This window comes from Sturnira hondurensis, unplaced genomic scaffold (assembly GCF_014824575.4).
Source record: "Sturnira hondurensis isolate 20B ecotype Veracruz unplaced genomic scaffold, ASM1482457v3 Scaffold0011192, whole genome shotgun sequence".
Taxonomy (NCBI): domain Eukaryota; kingdom Metazoa; phylum Chordata; class Mammalia; order Chiroptera; family Phyllostomidae; genus Sturnira; species Sturnira hondurensis.
In genome coordinates, this window is record NW_028083823.1 from 1,665,502 (window position 1) to 1,686,238 (window position 20,737).

The 20,737-nt window shown below is 37.9% G+C and overlaps 1 protein-coding gene across 1 annotated transcript in view; it reads left to right on the top strand.

Annotated features, from left to right (window-relative positions):
• The window catches only part of OTC (ornithine transcarbamylase), a 73,995-nt gene that overhangs the window by 48,542 nt on the left and 4,716 nt on the right, over window positions 1-20,737 (top strand). The window contains exons 6-9 of the mRNA XM_037059565.1: window positions 1,241-1,363; window positions 8,151-8,204; window positions 8,278-8,427; window positions 13,579-13,716. Coding sequence (XP_036915460.1) covers window positions 1,241-1,363; window positions 8,151-8,204; window positions 8,278-8,427; window positions 13,579-13,716 — 465 coding nt within the window. The remainder of the gene's footprint in view (window positions 1-1,240; window positions 1,364-8,150; window positions 8,205-8,277; window positions 8,428-13,578; window positions 13,717-20,737) is intronic.

Below are 20,737 nucleotides of genomic sequence, written 5' to 3' on the forward strand. Positions count from 1 at the left end.
CAGATAACTTAATGCTTTGTCCTGGGGCTTTATCATTACTAGATTATAAACTCATTCAGGCACAGTAAAATGTCCTATTCATCATATTGTCCCCCGCAGGACCTGGTGCAATGCCTTCAAATAGGAAATCCTCAGAGTGAGAGTTGAATAACTAAAGAGCAACTTATTAAGAATATGGAATCTGCCCTGGCTGGTGTGGCTCAGTGGATTGAGTGTGGGCCAGAGGGTCACTGGTTCAACTCCCAGTCAGGGCACATGCCTGGGTTGTGGGCCAGGTCCCCAGTAGGGGGCACATGAGAGCCAACCACACATTGATGTTTCTCTTCTCCTCTTTCTCCCTCCCTTCCCCCTCTCTCTAAAAATAAATAAATAAAATATTTTAAAAAAAGAACATGGAATCTAAATCAGATGGACCTGGATTTAAATCCTGGCTTAGCCACCTAGTCCTGTGATTTCCAAATTGCTTAGTATTTAACTTTTTTATAAACATAAAAATATATAAAACCTATAGCTACTTCATGAAAAAGAAAACAAATACATGCCAATCATATAGTTTTGTCAAATCTTAATTTAGAATTTTTTTTGTTTTTGAGTAAAATATTAGGGATAGAATTAAAGCTGACTGCATAACTCTCCCTGATCTCATTTCTTTCCAAACCACAAGGAAATTATTATCCTGATGTCTATATTTATAATTCCTAGGCATGTGTTTATACTTTAGCTACACATCTCTATATCTGTAAACAGCTGAGTATTAATGGGCATGTTTTTCAACTTTATATACTTGGGAACATACTCAACTACCATGCTACACTGTTCCAGGTATATTGTATTTCTCTTTTCTTATACTAACAAATGTAAAATCCATAAAGGTAGGAATTTATTTTCTCTTTTGCTCATTGTTACATCTCCAGGGCCAAGGAAAGTGGACACAGATGGTGTTTAATTTGTTTAATAAATGAATGAATACAATAAAGCTTAACATTTGAAAGTTTGAAAATATGAGTGTTCATGTGAATTCATATGATATCTTGGTTTAAGATATGAGGACATTTTGCTATTATTTTGTGATTGTACATTCATGTTATTTAATTGCTCTGTATAATGCAAAAAATAGTTGAATCATTCCAACAAAGCCTTAAAATTGGAATGAAGATGGTTTCTTTTATTGTAACCCTAATAATTGTTTCACATAGTGGATTCCTTCCTATGTATAATTTCTTCCATTCTTGCCTTCTAGGAACACTATGGCTCTCTGAAAGGCCTTACTCTCAGCTGGATTGGGGATGGGAACAACATCCTGCACTCCATCATGATGAGTGCAGCAAAATTCGGAATGCACATTCAGGCAGCTACTCCAAAGGTAGGGAAACTTTGTGCCTTAAAATTCCTCCCCTTTAAATCATCCCCAGATGTGGTTAGCCAGTGAAGCAAACCTCTCCACCATTCAAGAGCACAGTGAGGCCACAAAATTTAGGTTATATTACCAGCCCTACTGTTATAGCTATTTGGCTTCTTCAGTGCCCACTTTCCCATCTCTACAAAAAGATGTAGTTGTGACTGGTACCTTTCATCCTACATAAAAGCATGTCTGAATGATCCCCTCAAGTGCCCTGAAACCAGCCATTGTGATGATTGGCATCCTTGTGCATTGGTACTACAAAGGCTGAAGAAAGCTATAAAATCCAGACAGCATAGAACTCACAAGGCATGGGAAGAATGCTGTCATTTTTCTAGTACAATTGTCCTCCCTTATCCATGGGGAATACATTCCAAGACCCCCAGTAAATGCTTGATACTGCAGAGAATACTGAACTCTATATGCACTGTTTTTTCCTGTACATATACCTATGATAAAGTTTAATTTATAAATTAGGCCCAGTAAAAGATTAACAACAATAACTAATAGTAGAATAGAACAATTATAACAATATCCTGTAATATAAGTTATGTGAATGTGGTCTCTCTCTGAATACATTATTGTGCTGCACTCCCCCTTGTTATGACAATGTGAGATAGTAAAATACCTACATGATGTGATGAAGTGAGGTGAATAAGACTTTACTAAGTAAAATAAGGACTACTTGAACATAAGCACTGCAATACCTCAACAGCTGATCTGGTAACCAAGACAGCTGTAAAGTGGGTAAGGGCAGGCAGTGCATACAGCATGGATATGCTAAATGAAGGGATGATTCACATCCTGGATGAGATGAGAGATGGTATGAAATTTCATCATACTGTTCAGAATAGCACACAATTGAAAACATATCTGTCATTTATTTCTGGAATTTTCCATATAGTATTTTTGGACAACGGTTGACTGTGATAGAAAAAATGTCAATATAATGTGAAAGTCACAGTGATGGCATTTGTACCAGCTTAGTTCTTCAAGCTCACCTTGAGGGATTCATAAGGTTTTAAAATTTCAGTCCCACATGGCTGTGAACCTGATCCCCACATACTTTCTACATTACTGCTAATCTCTCATAGAATTCACAGGAAGCAGGACTTCTTTCAGAGGTCTAAAGTAACCCTTCTGAGACATAATGAACTGGTAATATACTGTAGTTGTTGCTCTGAGAAGGGAAACTGGGAGGTTAAAGAATAGAGGTAGGAGGAAGACTTTCTTTTCACAGTATATCCTTTCATATGGTTTGAATTTCTTAACATGTGAGTGTTTTCCTACATAATAACATAAAAGCATTATTAAATATACTAAAATAAAAAGTGCAGATTCCCCTAGGACAAGCCCTAGATTAAGATACTTGCAGCTTCATTCAAAATAAATAGGCCTTTTAGAGGATAAAAATTAACTCTACAATAGACTCAAACACAAAGCAATCCTGAAGGGTTCCCACAAAATCTTTTTAAAAATCCCATCTCCACTGAATTGTTTCCCCCATTATGTTTTTACTGAATACTAATATTCTATTAGGAGTCTTATGAAAGGAAACTTCCCCTAAAAAGAAACCATTAAAAAAGAAAGTAAAAGATAGAATTGAACATCTCATTATTGATAACTAGTCACAATTATTGTGCACCAGTATGTTTTTAATCAAGCATGTGTTTGCTATTATCTCAATATTCACTGCTGTGTTTTACTCTGATAAGCTAAGATATACAGAGGTAAATATTTGAGGAATGAAAATTCCTCCCAGCTTTTGCTTCTTGAGTTTGAGATGTTTGTCAACCACTGGTAATTTGAATTTCAAAATGTGGATTAATAGCTGCATTTTTTCCAACAGGAAATATTCCAGTTTTTGAGGTGTTCAAGCACTCAGTATTCACCCCCACCCTCTACCAATGTCTTGGGCCAGGTTCTCCACAAGGAGACCCCCATGAAGATTTATATATAAGTGATTTATTAAGGAAGTACTCTTAAGGAAAACCTGTAGGGTAATAGGGATAGCAAAACACAGAAAGGGAAGAACCTAAGCAACAATCCCATTTATAGTGACCAACCATTCTGGTTTGCCCAAGTGTAGGGATTTCTGGGGACATGGGACTGTCAGCACTAAAACTGAGATAGTCCCAAGCAAACCAGGATAATTTGGTCACCTTAGTGCTATGTCAGGCACAGTCTCACAAACGGATCATCAGCTTGATCCCACAGGTGCTCTGGAGTATAAATTATACCCCTGAGTTATTCCAGCCTGGGGGAAGAGAATTGGGCTTTCATACTTTGATCCTTTGAACCAGTCTTTGGTCAAGTGCAGCAAGGAGACATGGGGTGACAAATATCCTGCCACTTCTGGCAAGAAAAGCAGCTGGTAGCTAGAGGGTCATTTTTTGACAAAGAGTAAGTTCTCATGTGAACAGCACACTGAAATGGGAAGAGGGAGCAAAGACTACAAAAAAGGACCTTCTGATGGCATCTGAGTAGAGCATCACCATTGTCTGCTACATTCTGCCAAAACAAAGCAAAATAAAACAAAATGTTTTTTCCTAGTGTTCTTGCTGGATCAGTTTGACTCAATGCACTCTGCTGCCTTAATTCACAGGGGCTAACAAATTATCACAATGTTGGTGGCTTAAAACAACAGAAATTTATTGTTTCACTGTTTATCCTAGAGACTAGAAGTCCAAAATCAAAGTGCTGGCAGGGCCATACTCTTTTTGAAGCCTCTAGAGAAGGATCTTTCCTTGTCTCTTCCTAATTCTGGTGGCCCCAGGTATTCCTTGGTTTGTGGTTGCATTTCTTCAACCTCTGCCTCCATCTCCTTCCATTTCTGTCTGTGTTTCTCTTTAAAAATGCCCCTCTTTTACGAAGACATATTAAAGTTAGGCCCATCCTGATCCAGTATGACCTCATCTTAACTAATGACATTTGCAAAGACCCTACTTCTAAATAAGGTAACATTCTGAGATTCTGGGTGGGAATTAAGTTTTTGGAGGACACTATTCTGCCTAATACACTTGCCATAGAAGAAAAAAGTGGTCACCCTATTATAATAAACTTTTGGGACTCAGAGAGATAATTCTTACAACAGATAATTCTCTTCTGTTCAGCTTGAACTGAAATAAGGGTCAGATTTGGCATGTGCTTAAGGTGGTGCTTCTTCACTTTATGGAAAGAATTAGTACTCTCGCTACAAATCTAGTTTGAGGAAATGCTGTATTAATGTGAACTATTACTACAGTTAGTTTCTACAGATAAAACATACATTAACAGTAATTGTTCCTTGCTATAAGATGTTTTTGGAAAGGATTTATTTTGTTGGAGAAATATGATTTAAACATTTTATTGCATGTCAAAGATGTTTTATTAGCATCAAAGGAAAAAATCCCAATGTTAAAGAGTAATTTCAGCATTGTTTTTATGCAGAAACTCATTTAAATGATAAAGTGTACCAAAACCTGGTTAATTCTTAGTGGGAGTAGGAGTTCTAAAATGTCTTCTGGAAAGTCTGATAGTGTAGAAGTTGTTCTATCAATTTATAAGTAGACCTATTTTCTTTAAAGATAGAGCCAGGTGATTTATCATAAATTTAAGAAGCACTAAAAAGTTTCCAAGGCCATAATTAATCTATTTTCCCATACTTCAACCAAGAATAACTTACATGTTCAAGAAAACATAATTTTGTCCTTGATTGTAAAATTACTCCATAAACTATTGATGGTAATGATTTTTAACATCATTCTAAGTGGATATTGAGACTGAAATGGGTTTGTTAATCATCTTCCTCCTCTGGTTTTAACATTTATGTAAAAACCAATGAGTGATTTATTATTGAAAGCTGAGATGTGAATAAAGAATTTCACTTTGTATTCTCAGTCATGGCCCAGTGCATGCAAAGTTAGATGCTTTTCTAATTTCCAAACCTCTCCATTGATTCACTAGATATTTATTGATTCCTTTTCTAAGAATAATTATACTTAGGGAATACAAAAACCTGCTCTTCAAAAAGAAGGCTCAATTTTCAGGGCAGGAACACATGAGATTATAGCCGAGTCTTTTCATTTATGTGTACCAGTATGAATGATCACAACATTAGTTACCCAATTACCAAACCTTTATTAATTACCTTCCCCAGATCCCAATAAACAAAATTCCAAAATGTATGGCTGCTTAAGGTGTAGTAAAGCTACTAAAATTTCTGTAGCCATCATCATAAACATCTGAATAGTTTTTTTAATCCTTATCCTAGGATCTGTTGATTGGTTTTAGAGACAGAGGAAGGGAGAGAGAAAAACATCTATGTGAAAGAGAAACATCAATTAGTTGCCTCCTGTACATGAGTGGAGATCAAACCCACAACCAGGAATTGAACCTGAAACTTTTTGGTATATGAGGTGATGCGCCAACCAACCAAGCCACTCAGCCAGGCCTGAATAGTTTCTTTCCTCAAGAATTTTGTAATGAGAGAAGGAATTATGGTAGACAATCATGCGCAAATAAAAACAATTTTGAATGAATAAAGTCAAACATACATTTCAAAAGTTGAGATTCCTGGGAAGCAGACTCTGAGACAGAATTTATCCCATACGATGTTTATTAGGGCATGACCTTGGGATCAACACCTGTGCAAGGGAGGTAAAGGAAGCAGGAGTGAGCAGAGGGAGAAACCAAGCTTTGATGCAGGCCCAACAAATGCTTCTGCTGACTTTATGGAGAGTTCTAGATCTGAGATGTCTATTCAGAGCTGTTCTGAGGTAGGAGGAGGGGGTGTGGTTTTCATACCCTCCTGTCAACCACTCATGGAAAGTAGCTTGTGCTGTAAATGTATGTGACCTTGGGTGCATCAGCTCCCTGCAGCTGAGGCAGTGCCAAAAGAAGGGTGAGAGCTGAAAGACATCTTTCAGCAACATTCCCAGCCGCTGGGGAATAAGTCCTTTATTCATAAATGTGAATCTGGGTGGCACATCACAGTGTCCACCACAATGACCTACTGAGAATTTATAAAAACCAACTCATAATCAAGCTAAGAATTTAGGAAGATGAGAAGCATGAAGGAAAAAGTGAGAATGATTATGGTGTTTGGACAGACAAGACTTCTATATGGAGGGTGTGTTGAAGCTGGGCTGGAGTTTTGACAAAGGAGGAGCTGACATGTTCCTTTGAAGACACCAAGGAGATGACAAAGGCTATGGTGGCAGAAAAGGGCTAGACATGTGCAGGGATGTCAATATGGTAGGCTTTCATACAGCAAGATGTTGGGAAAAATTAAAACAGACAGAAGCAGGGGATGTCAGTGGGGAGCCTTGATACTCTTAATCAGCTTTGACTTAAGAAACAAATAGTAAACATTGAAGGCTTCAGAGAAAACAATTGTTGTTATAATGTACAGAACAGATTGCAAGGGGAGGATGGAAGGAGAGGGGCCACCTTGGGGGTCTAGAATAGCATGAGGGTTTTAGCTGCTCTTATAATGTCCTTTCACCTGGAGTTGAGGCTAGGGTGAGCAAGTCAGATACCTTATGGTGCAAAATTTGTATTTGCAGGATTCTGACAGTGAGTGCCTCCTTAGATTTCGTGCCCTAGGCACCTTGCTTACCTCACTCAAGTCACTCTTCTCTCACCAAACCATCCCAAACAAATATATTGTAGCAAAAACAGTGTGCTTGCTGTGTAAGTGCCATTTTGGAGCAAGTGCCCAGCACTCAGAACTCTTGTTGGTGAGTGCAAAAGAATATGTGTGTGTAGGCTGTTAGTATTTAGTTGGCTTTTTCTGAGGGTTTCATGGAGGATTTTTCTGAGTAGGAAATATTTGAGCTGAGACCGGAAAGTGTTATCCACACAGAGTGGGTATGGAAAAGCATTTCAGACAAAAGAGCATTTAAAAAAAAAACAGCTTGTGGAAAGACTGAGACAAAAATGCATAAGGTTGTACAATTACTTATATGATCCTCTTAAGTTATTAGAGGAATAAGAAGTGGTACAACCAAGAGCTAAAAAGCACCCTAGTCTCTTGGGCTTTATGACTAAAGAGGCCAAAACAATAAAAGAAAATAAGGCAATTGGTTATCTTTTTCAATGCCAATGCACTATTAAGGTTTGATCAAGATGTAAATATATACTGCTGAACATGGTTGTGTTAGAAATGTGAGAGAGATAGAGTCAGGAGAAGCAGGATAATCTGATCCAAGTGCCTTTATTTTATGCTGAGATTATAGGTGGATTGAGTCTAAACTGACTGTAGCCCTGGGAAGAGGAAGGAATGGGGCTTTTTAAAGAAAAAGTGCATGTTTTGTACGGGAATGGGGGAAGGGTTAGTCTCTTGTTCTTCTGGGCAGTTGCCTCAGTGTTTCAGGATGTGAGTAGGGATGGGTAAGGTAAGGGACCAGGCTGTTCCCAGGTATAGGAAGGTCATTCTGACCAGCAGCGATTATGGCTGGCATCAGATGTCTATTGTTCTCGGTGGAAGAGAGTTTTGATTAAGCAGTGGGCTACAAAGTGAGTCAGGACAACTGAGTCATGAGTAGCCCAGTGGGTTGGAAAACTGGCCTGACTGGGTCATGGTTGGGAAGTTTACAAACTGGCAGTCTGGCAGGTTGGGAAGCTGGCCTGACCCTTTCTGTTTGCACTACAACTTGAAGCGTTGAAGGGTAAGAAGAGTGGGAATTTTGTTGAAAATAATATAATCCTTATGTAAGAAAGCATATAGGATAAAGTTACCTAAATAACAGTTACATTCTTCCCCCTGCAGGGTTATGAGCCAGATCCCAGTGTAATCAAGTTGGCAGAGTGGTATGCCAAGGAGGTATGTTCCTATATGTAATATTGTTATTGCCTTTATCTGTCCCACATTTAACTGGCATGCTTGTGTATTTTAGAACAATACTAAGCTGTTACTGACGAATGATCCATTGGAAGCGGCTCGTGGAGGCAATGTATTAATTACAGACACTTGGATAAGCATGGGACAAGAAGAAGAGAAGAAAACTCGTCTCCAGGCTTTCCAAGGTTACCAGATTACAATGAAGGTACAAAGTGATGCCTTTCTGAAGGTTCATTAAGTCTATTCATAAAGGCCAGAACCATCTAATCACTCATTCACTTTAGGAAGAATAGACTGTTCTTTCATTCCCTATGGAGGACCCACTGACTATATCCCCTAAGGAATTCTCTACCCCTGAAGATTAGCTATAACCTTTAGAAAGACACTTCTGTCCTGGCTGAAGGAATTTGAAACCCACGCAGAAGAAAGAAGCTAACTTTTCTCTCTCACAGCAATGGACGCTCCAAAATGATTTACACTTTATATGTTTAGAGACATAAGGTTACTTCTGTTGCACAGAGTTTCTTATGATTTCTTCTCTAAGTAATGCTCCATAATTATGTTCTTCAGGCCAGTCCTTGACTGTTTTCTAGGGACACAAGTCCACTTGAGTTTTGCTAACTTCCTCCAGGGCATTCCCAGGGGACTCCTATCTATTGTAATGCCTTTCATGAATATCTGAAGCAATGCTTAATGTTGAGCATGCATTAGAATTGTCTGGAGGAGATGTTAATATACAGCTGGAAGGACCTCACTCCTGGGGATAATGAATCAGTAGTTTAAGGGTGAGACCCAAGATTTGCATTCCTACCAAGTTTCCAGGTGATGCAATGCCTCTGATCAAGGGTCACACATTGAAAACCACTGTCCTGGAGGAAAACTCTAAAAGTCAGGTGTACATTGGGATTTTGTCAACAGAGTAACCTGTTTTGGTGGAGAAAGGGATTAAGTAATTATAGTAGATAATTTATTGGTAGAATATTATATAAATATAAGCTCCTTTTGTATATATGTCAATAGAATAAAGTTTGAGAAGTAAAAAGTGAAAATGTCCTTCCTCCTCCCCTTAAGAGTGACTATTCCCAGAGGCAGCCAGTGTTTTTCAGTCTGATGTGTCTCTTTGCCAAACTTTTCTGTGTATTTACATATTCCTAAACACACAACTATTGATTTATCATGCATTCGTGCATGGCTTCGTGCATTTTTCACTTATGCATTCATTTGGATGTTTTTCATTATTTTAAATGGTTGCATAAAGTTCCAAAGTATGAATGGACTATAATTCACTTAAAATGCTTCCTGGTAAAAAATTAGGCTAATGCCTTTTTAAAAAAATATTTTATTGATTATGCCATTACAGTTGTCCCATTCCCCCTCTTCATTCCCCTCCACCCTGCACACCCCCTCCACCCTATTCCCCCACCTTTAGTTCATGTCCATGTGTCATAAGTTCTTTAGCTTCTACATTTCCCACACTACTCTTTCCCCCCATCTATTTTCTACCTACCATCTATGCTACTTATTCTCTGTACCTTCTCCCCCCTTCTCCTCTTCCCACTCCCCGGTTGCTAACCCTCCATATGATCTTCATTTCTATGGTTCCACTCCTGATCTAGCTGTCCTCTTAGTTTGCTTTTGTTTTAGGTGTGGTTGTTAATAACTGTGAGTTTGCTGTCCTTTCACTGTTCATATTTTTAACTCCTTTTTCTTAGATAAGTCCCTTGAACATTTCATATAATAAGGGCTTGGTGATGATGAACTCCTTGAACTTGACCTTATCTGAGAAGCACTTTATCGGCCCTTCCATTCTAAATGAAAGCTTCGCTGGATAGAGCAATCTTGGATGTAGGTCTTTGGATTTCATGACTTGGAATACTTCTTTCCAGCCCTTTCTTGCCTGTAAGGTCTCTTTTGAAAAATCAGCTGACAGTCTGATGAGAACTCCTTTGTAGGCGACTGGCCCCTTATCTCTTACTGCTTCTAGAATTCTCTACTTCATTTTAATCTTGGCTAATGCAATTATAATGTGCCTTGGTGTGTTCCTCTTTGGGTCCACCTTCTTTGGGACTCTGAGCTTCCTGGACTTCCTGGAAGTCTATTTCCTTTGCCAGATTGGGGAAGTTCTCCTTTATTATTTGCTCAAATAAGTTTTCCACTTGTTGCTATTCCTCTTTCCCTTCTGTTACCCCTATAATTTGGATGTTGGAATGTTGAAAGTTGTCCTGGAGGTTCCTAAGCCTCTCCTCATTTTTTTTTGAATTCTTGTTTCTTCCTTCTTTTCTGTTTGGTTGTTTATTTCTTCCTTCTGGTCCACTCCATTGATTTGAGTCCCAGTTTTCTTCCCATCACTATTGGTTCCCTGTGCATTTTGTTTCATTTCACTTAGTGTGGCTTCCATTTTTTCATCTAATTTGCGAATAAAATCAACCAGTTCTGTGAGCATCCGGATCACCAGTATTTTGAACTGTGCATCTGATAGGTTGGCTATCTCTTTGTCACTTAGAAGTATCGGCTCTGGGGCTTTGAGCTGTTCTTCTGCTTGAGTCATAATGTTTTGGTCTGTTTGCACCTCTTAGTTATGAGGGACAGAGCCTTAGGTGTTCACTAGGGTGGGCCAATCCACATTGTTGGGCTGTGAAGCTGTATGTGGGGGCAGGGTCAGAGAGGGAGCAATGGCATTTGTTCTGCTCTCTCTCAGCTTTGGGTACCCTCTGCTGCTTCCCACAAGCAAATTGGGCCCTTCTGGTGCTGGTTCCTGGGTGGGTGGGCTTGTGTACATTCTAGGACCCTGTGGATCTCTCTAATGAACTCTCCTGTGAGGCTGAGAGCCTCTCCTGGCACCTCAACCCCCGAAAGTTTTTCTAATCGGTGCTTTTAGGCTTTAATTCCCATTGCTGGGGCCCTGGGTTGCATGGTCTGTCTCATTGTCCGTTTTTCTGCCTGGTTTATGTGCACGTGAATTTGTGACCATGGTCAGCCAGCCACCTTGCTCCCTCACTGGGTCCGCCCATTGCCACCCCATGCCTCGGATCTGCCAACTGCCACCTAAGTGCCTGGATCGGTCTGGCAGCCACCGCTTTTTCCTGCCATGACCCCTTTCCCCCAGCTACTGACTCCACCCCTCTTACCAGTCTGGATGAATGGATCGTTGTTGTTGGACTTTGGGACAGCCCAATTTTCTGTCTGTCTTGGCTGTGTTTTTGCTTCTAAATCTTTGTTGTCCTTAAATTTGGTTGTGCAAGGAGGTACAGTATTTCCACCTACACTTCCATCTTGACCAGAAGTCCTGCATTTTGTTTTTTTCCACATTTTTTATTGTTGTTCAAGTATAGTAGTCTCCATTTTCCTCCCATCACTTCCCCCACCCCACCCATTCCCATTTCCATCCCTTGATCCTACCCTGCTTTGGCTTCGTGCATGTGTCCTTTACAAACAATACTACAATGAATAGCATTATACATCTTTCTTTTTTAAAATATATTTTATTTATTATGCTATTACAGTTGTCCCATTTCCCTCCCTTCACTCCCCTCTGCCCTGCATACCCCCTCCCACCCACATTCCCTTCCTTTAGTTCATGTCCATGGATCATACATATAAGATAAGTTCTTTGGCTTCTGTATTTCCTATACTATTCTTACCCTCCCCCTGTCTATTTTCTACCTACCATTTATGCTACTTATTCTCTGTACCTTTTCCCCCTCTCTGCTCTCCCACTCCCCATCGATAACCCTCCATGTGATCTCCATTTGTTTCTATGTAAAAGTATTACTGGAGAATAGATCCCTAGCTAAAAATTTCTGGGCAAAATGGCCATATACATTGTAAAACATAGAAAATGCTGCTAAATTGACCATCTGAAAAGGATTGACAACTTAATACTCCCTACAAACTTTCTCCATCATTAGTTATTTACATTTTTAATTTAAAAATTTGATGTCTCATGTTTTTTAAAATTTGCATTTCACTGATTACTAATGAAGTTAAACATCTTTTTGTGTTTATTGGCTACTTCCATGCTTTTTTCTTTAAGCTACTATCATATCCTCTGCCCATTTTCTATTTTTTGCTTTTTATTCTTCATTATAGGAATTGTTTATAAATTATAGCTAATCCCTTGTCATATATGTGGCAAATATTTTCATGGAGATATTTTTTAATTGAATTTATTGGGGTGACATTGGTTAATAAAATTATATAGGTTTCAGGTGTATAATTCTATAATACATCATCTGTATATTGTATTGTATGTTCTCCACCCCAAGTAAAGACTCCTTCCATCACCATTTATTGCCCCTTTATCCTCTTCTACCTCCCCCCATCCCTCCCTTCCTTTCAGTAATCAACATACTGTTGTCTATTAGGGCTTTTTCTTAATTCCTTCACCTTTTTCACCCAACTCCCCCACCACTTCTCCTCTGACAAATGTCAGTATGTTCTCTGTATGCATGGAGAATTTTTAAATTCTCTGTGGTTTACCCCATACTTTCCTTGACAAACTTAAATGTTTTCTCATTGCTGGAACTGTAGACAAGAAGAGCATTAATCTCACTGATGTATAACAGGTTCAAATGTTATTCTTTTCCCTTGTCACTTTTCCATTATTTAGAAACTCAGAAGGTTCTGAACCTAGACCTAAAATGGGCGGTAAGACAAGTTTTAAATACAAAGGCAGTAATTTTGAGGTATGAAATTATGATGAAATGTAGTTTTGAATCTGTAAGTGAACAATGGAAACGGATGGAAAATGCAACTTTCATGAATTAACTGTTGGGAAATATTAAAACTATTAGGACATTTGCATTAAGAATGAAACATCTAATACAGTGCCCCTAACCCTGTTTAATGCACTCCTATCTCAGTTCTCTTTTACAAAATTGTTTTAACTGGTAATAAAGTATGCTTCAAGTGCTAAAAAGCATAATTTGGAGATAAGCTCAACATACAATACAATCACATAAAAGAAACTTCTAAAATACACTGTGGTATAATCAGTGTATTTTGCTATCAGCCACTTTTGAAATCAGCCACATAATATACCGGTAGAGTTCTTTACTGAAATGTCCACTATCCCCCTAGACAGAGTACCAGAAACCTGAGTTAGTGGTTTAATTGAGAGTGATGATCTCCCAAATACAAAAATGACAATAAATTTCCAAGAGTTGAAAGTACCCTACACATTTCCCCTGGGTGCCTTGAGCTTACACCCTTCTTTATCTCTTTGCATGCTGCTTCATCTCTCACTTTGCAATGATCTCTGACACCAGGCTGTATGTGTTGTTAAATATTAGAGAAGACAAATGTGATAGCCACATATAATACTCAAAACACAGTCTTATTCCCATCTCTTCCCTAGATTGCTAAAGTTGCTGCCTCTGACTGGACATTTTTACACTGCTTGCCCAGAAAACCAGAAGAAGTGGATGATGAAGTGTTTTATTCTCCACGATCACTAGTATTCCCAGAGGCTGAAAACAGAAAGTGGACAATCATGGTAAGCAAGAAATAAGGAATGGAGAATAAGAAGTTCTCTCTATGGCCCTAAGTAGGTCATTCATGCCTTTTTGCAAACCATTAGCAACTGAGATTATCCAACTACTTTACTTGCTTAAATGGCATCTGTTTTCTTTTTAGAAAGCTCATAACTGATTATTATTACTTAATATCACTTACAGTGTATTTTAATTGAGTAAAATTAACCCCACTCCAAAATTATCTATTTCAATTGAAATTCTTACTCTTCTTGATCAGTCTGAGCACCAGCCACCATTGCCAGCCAACAGTTACAAGTTGTATAATTCTTATTTTACAGTCCCCTTGTTAATGTTTATAGAGGCCCTTATTCAGTGCCTGCTACAAAATAAGCATTTAAAGTAATCTTATTTCCTTCTTCCTCTCTTTCTTGTTTTCATAACTTGCTTAGATAATTGTTTCTCTACCTGACTTTGGCCACACAGACACATTTGCTTTTAGGTATGGAACATTTCCAGAATTGCAGCAAAACTAACAAAAATTATTGGTCCCTTTAACATAATGCTACTAATTTCATCTTCATCACTGCTATTCTGGGAAATACTAATCTCAAGTCTCTGCTTTACAATGTCCCAAATGTCACCTTGTTTACTGGGAAACTGAATACTTAAGTGCAATAATTTAGTAGCATCATTTTTGTTTTCTTAACTGATCTTAATTAGTATATTAGCCAGGTCTTACTGGCAAACAATGGAGTCTACTCTAGGTAGATAAATGGAAAGGAATTTATTGAAAGACATTAAGCAGCTCCCAGAATATCTGGGGGAAAAGGGTGCAGCGAATCATTCTTGGATACCACACATTCAGAAACAACACAGGCAGGAAAATTGCCCAACAAAACTGTGGTACTTTTATAGCCAAAACACCACTGACACAACAATCCATAAACTGGTAACTAAGCCCTTTGAAACTAAACATTACATACTGCATTATAGCTGCCCCAGCTGAACTAGATACCTCTACCTGCATATTCACTATAAGATCCAGTCTCCCAGAGAAAGGTTTACACTGCATTTAGTTCACTTATGGCTTCAAGTCTTAAGTAGATGCAGTAAGTGGCCTGTCTTCGTCCTAACTGCTAGGTAGTCTGGGAAATGTAGTTTATAGCTTTCAGTCTCCAGAGTAGTGAAAAACAAGGTGGCAAGGACTATCTGCTAATTATCTATTCTATAAGTAAGGATTTATAAAGTTACTGTGAACATTAAAATAATATGTATAAAACACTATGCCACCTAATAAACTATAAATACTCTTATTATAATTATCATCATTGGCATCTTCATTGTTGATCAAATACAGTGACCAGCAGAAATTCAAGGTCCACTATGACTGTTTGGAAGCCAATAATGACTTCCTTTGCAATGGAAAGTTGTATATCAGGCCTAAACTTGTCATATTTAATAAGAAGGATGATTTTTTTAACTACCTTCTAGCTTGCCACTTACTTCAGGGTACTAATTGTGACTGTCTGGCAAATGCTATGTCACATAGATCAGTGCTTCTGAAATGTTAATGTCCATTTGAATTGCCTAAAGATCTTGTTAAAGTGCAAGTTTGGATTCAGTGAGTCTGAGGTGGAGGCCGAGGTTTAACATTTCTAACAAGACCCAGGTAATGCAGATACTGCTCTTCTGTGGACCACATTTGAGGAGCAAAAATCTAGATGATGAAAAAGAAACTGTGTGGGCAAACAACAGAATATAAAAGATAGAATCACCATAAACCAGACAAGATCACAGCAAGCATCCACAGACAATATTTTTTAAAAATGAAGAAAGAAAAATGATGCTTTGATCATTGTTCAGGCAATATGCCTACTCAGAAAAGGCTTGAAAAAAACGTGAGCTGTCCAACCGTATACCTCAGGAAACCACACAGCAAAAAATACTTTCCTCAAGCTCTAGTCTTTATCAGAATATGATTGGAGTTACAAAAATAAATAAACCTAAATCTGCTAAAATAGTTTTTTTAGAAATTTAGGGGACAGAGGGGAAACTAAAAGAAAGCTTTCTAAAATATCATTTATGGAGAAGCTCTGTACTTTCTCAATTTTTAAAGAGCATATTTAACAACATCTTTGAATTTACCTTAAAAATTAAACACATAATATATTTACATGGTTGAAATGTTTATAAGAATATAAGTATATAAATATACATATATATACATACACATATATATACACACAATGAAATTTTCTGCCTACCCATTTTCCATCCTTGTATGTTCTAAAAGTATTTCTCCATTCCCCCAAATTCTTGAGGTACCCACTGTTATTAGGGGAAATTATATTTTAAACAAGAAGCATAGCTATGTTAAAATAAAGGTCAAGAGTCTAAAATACAAAGAATACTTGAGTGGGGGTGAGAAGACCTAAATTCTATAAATTTCTTTAATACTAGTCAGCTATGTCACCTTAGATAACTATTACCTCTCTAGGTTCTAATTTCCTCATATATAAAATGAGAAGATCAAGCTATACAGATGGGAAACGATTTTTAAACTTAGACACTTGATACCATCAGTAGGCTACTTTGAGTACTATATTTGGAAGGTTCTAAGCTTGCTTGAGGTTTTGTAAAGAGTGGCATTGCTGACTAGTGATGCCTGACATAGATTCTGGAAAGGAAGTGATGACACACTTGTTGCACTCTGGTTCTAAGCTAGATAATTTGCACATTCCACTGAGTTAAGCTCACTCCAGCAATCATATACTGAACATCTACTGTGTGCCATATTCTCTGCCAGGCATTGGAGGTTTAAAAATGAGTATTGGGTCCCTGCAGCCTGTACAGTTCATAAAAACATAGTATTTTCAAGTGGGATGAGACTTTAGAGACTGTAGACTCTAAACTCTTATTTTATAGACAAAAATTATTCTTAGACATCTTATTTAGAATGGCATTTAGGCTTGGCACTTCTTTGTTACATTTTTCTGGGATATTTTAAAGGCACAATACTTATTTTCCTCTAGAATTGTGTTTTTAAGAAATTATTTTATTGTTGTTCAGTTACAGTTGTCTGTATTTCCCCCCGCCCCCAACTCCTCCAAACCTATCTCCCTCCCTTGCTTTCACCCTCCCTCTTGGTTTTGTCCATGTGTCCTTTATAGTAGTTCCTGAAAACCCTTCTCCCCTCTGTTCCCTCCCCCCTCCCCTCTGGCTTGCTATTTTTAGATTGTTCTTATTTTCAATGACTATGATTATATTTCATTTGGTTTTGTCTTTTGTTGATTATGTTCCAGTTAAAGGTGAGGTCATATGATACTTTTTCCTCACTGCCTGGTTTATTTCACTTAGCATACTGCTCTCCACTTCCATCCATGCTGTCAAAAAGGGTAGGAGCTCCTTCTTTCTATCTGCTGTGTAGAATTCCATTGTGTAAATGTACCATAGGTTTTTTTTTCATAATTTTTTTCTTTTTTCCCCAAATTTTTTATTTAATTATTTTTCAAGTACAGTTTTCTATTACTCCCATCCCAGCCCACCCCTGTGATCCCCCCTCCCTCCCATTTTCACCCTTCTCAGTTGTTGTCCATGTATCCTTTATATAGGTTCCTCTAAATCCCTCCCCTATTTCCCCTGAAATTTCCTGCCCTCTCCCCTCTGGCCCCTGTCAGCCTGTTCTCTATTTCAGTGTCCTTGGTGATATTTTGCTGGCTTGTTTGTTTTGTTGTTTAGCTTCCTGTTAAAGGTGAGATCATATGGTATTTGTCCTTCAACACCTGGCTTATTTCACTCAGCATAATGCTTTCCAGTTCCATCCATGATGTTGCAAACGGTAGGAGCTCCTTCTTTCTTTCTGCAGCATAAAATTCCATTGTGTATATGTACCATAGTGTTTTCATCCATTCATTTACTGACGGGCACCTAGGTTGCTTCCAACTCTTGGCTGTTGTAAACTGTGCTGCTATGAACATTGGGGTACATAGGTTCTTTGGGATTGGTGTTTAAGGGTTCTTAGGATACAATCCTAGCAGTGGAATTGCTGGGTCAAAAGGCAAGTCCAATTTTACTTTTCTGAGAAAATTCCAGACTGTTTTCCATAATGGTTGTACCAGTCTGCAATCCCACCAACAATGGACCAGAGTCCCCTTTTCCCCACACCCTCTCCAACATTTGTTGTTTATTGCTTTGTTTATGATAGTCATTCTCACCAGTGTAAAGTGGTGTCTCATTGTGGTTTTAATTTGCATCTCTCTGATAGCAAGCGATATTGAGCATCTCTTTATGTGTCTCTGGATCCTCTGTATGTCCTCCTTGGCGAAGTGTCTGTTCAAGTCCTTTCCCCATTTTTTAATTGGGTTAGTTGTCTTCTTAGAGTGAAGTCATGTGAGTTCTTTGTATATATTGGAGGTTAAAACTTTGTCTGAGGTATCATTGGCAAATATGTTTTCCCATACAGTTGGTTGTCTTTTTATTTTAATGTGTTTTCTTTAGCTGTGCAGAAGCTTTTAATTTTGATGAGATCCCATTTGTTTATTCTTTCCTTTATATTCCTTGCTCTAGGGGACATATCAGTAAAAATGTTGCTGCATGAAATATCTGAGATTTTCCTGCCAATGTTCTCCTCTAGGACTTTAATGGTGTCACAGCTTATATTTAAGTCTTTTACCCACCTTGAGTTTATTTTGGTGTATGGTGTAAGTTGGTGCTCAAGTTTCATTTTTTTGCAGGTAGCTGTCCAGTTCTCCCAACACCATTTGTTAAAGAGGCTATCTTTACCCCATTTTATGTTACTGCCCCCTTTGTCGAAAATTAATTGACTGTAGAGAGTTGGGTTTATTTCTGGGTTCTCTGTTCTGTTCCATTGGTCTATGTGCCTGTTTTTATGCCAGTACCAGGCTGTTTTGATTACAGTGGCCTTGTAATACAGTTTGATATCAGGTATTGTGATCCCTCCTACTTTGTTCTTCTTTCTTAACATTGCAGCTGCTATTCGGGGTCTTTTATAGTTCCATATAAATTTCTGAAGTGTTTGTTCTATGTCTGTGAAATATGCCATTGGTACTTTAATAGGTATTGCATTGAATCTGTAAATTGCTTTGGGTAGTATGGACATTTTGATGATGTTAATTCTTCCAATCCATGAACATGGTATATGTTTCCATTTGTTTGTGTCTTCCTTGATTTCTTTCTTCAGTGTTGTGTAGTTTTCTGCATACAAGTCTTTTACCTCCTTGGTTAGATTTATTCCCAGATATTTTATTTTTGTATTTGCTATATCGAATGGGATTTTTTTTCTTGATTTCTGCTTCTGCTGATTCATTGTTAGTATACAAAAATGCCTTTGATTTCTGGATATTGACTTTGTATCCCGCTGTTTTGCCAAACTCATTTATTAGTTTGAGCAGTTTTTTGGCAGAGGCTATAGGATTTTCCATGTACACTTTCATGTCATCTGCAAACAGTGAATGTTTTGTTTCCTCCTTTCCAATTTGAATGTCTTTTATTTCCTTTTCTTGCCTAATCGCTGAGGCTAAAACTTTCAATGCTCTATTAAATAGAAGTGGTGAAAGTGGACAACCTTGTCTTGTTCCTGATCTTAGTGGAAAAGCTTTTAGTTTTTGCCCATTGAGTGTGATGTTGGCTGTAGGTCTTTCATATATGACCTTTATTATATTGAGGAATGCTCCCTCTATTCCCACTTTGCTGAGTACCTTTACCATAAATGGGTGTTGTACCTTATCAAAAGCTTTTTCGGCATCTATTGATATGACCATGTGGTTTTGGTGTATTCCATTTACTGATTTGCGGATATTGAACCATCCTTGAATCCCTGGGATGAATCCCACTTGGTCGTGGTGTATGATCTTTTTGATGTATTGTTGGATGCGATTTGACAATATTTTGTTGAGGATTTTAGCATCTATGTTCATCAGCGATATTGGCCTAAAGTTTTTTTTCTTTGTTGTGTCTCTATCTGGTTTTGGAATTAGGATGATGCTGGCTTCATAAAAAGAGTTGGGGAGTTTCCCATCATTTTGGATTTTTTAGAATAGTCTGTGAATAATAGGGGTTAGCTCTTCCTTAAATGCTTAGTAGAATTCTCCTGTGAAACCATAAGGTCCGGGGCTTTTGTGTGATGGGAGTTTTCTGATTACTGTTTCAATTTCATTTGTTGTTATTGGTCTGTTCAGGCTTTCTACTTCTTCTTCACTGAGTTTTGGAAGATTATATTTTTCTAGAAATTTGTCCATTTCACCTAGGTTTTCAAATTTATTGGCATACAGTTCTTCATAGTAATTCCTTAGAATCCCTTTTATTTCTGTGGTATCAGTTGTAATCTCTCCTCTTTCATTTCTGATTGTGTTTATTTGGGTCCTCTCTCTTCTTTTCTTAATGAGCCTACTTAAAGGCTTGGCTATTTTGTTTATCTTTTCAAAAAACCAACTCTTGGATTCATTGATCCTTAGAATTGTGCTTTTAGTCTCTATGTCATTTAATTCTGCTCTGATCTTTGTTATTTCCTTCCTTGTACTTGCTCTGGGCTGTCTTTGTTGTTGTTCTTTGAGTTCTTGCAGGTGTCGGGTTAGGTTATTTGTTTGAAATGTTTCTATTTTCTTTAGGTAAGCCTGTATTGCTATGAACTTTCCTCTCAGGACTGTCCTGGCCATGTCCCATAAGTTTTGGGTTGTTGTGAGTTCATTTTCATTTGTTTCCAGAAACTTTTTGATTTCTTCCCTAATTTCAATCTTGACCCATTTGTGTACCATAGTGTTTTCATCCACTGATTTACTGATGGGCACTTAGGTTGCTTCCAGCACTTGGTTTTTGTAAATTGTGCTGCTGTGAACATTCTAGAATTTTCTTATCTGATACAGTAGCTATTAGGTACATGTGGGTATTTAGATTTAAACATCTACTAGTTAAAGTATAATAAAATTTAAGATTCAATTCTTCAGGCATACTAACCACATTTTAAGTATATTTTACTGGTTGCACTATTACAGTTGTCCATTTTTTCTCCCCTTTACCCCCCCA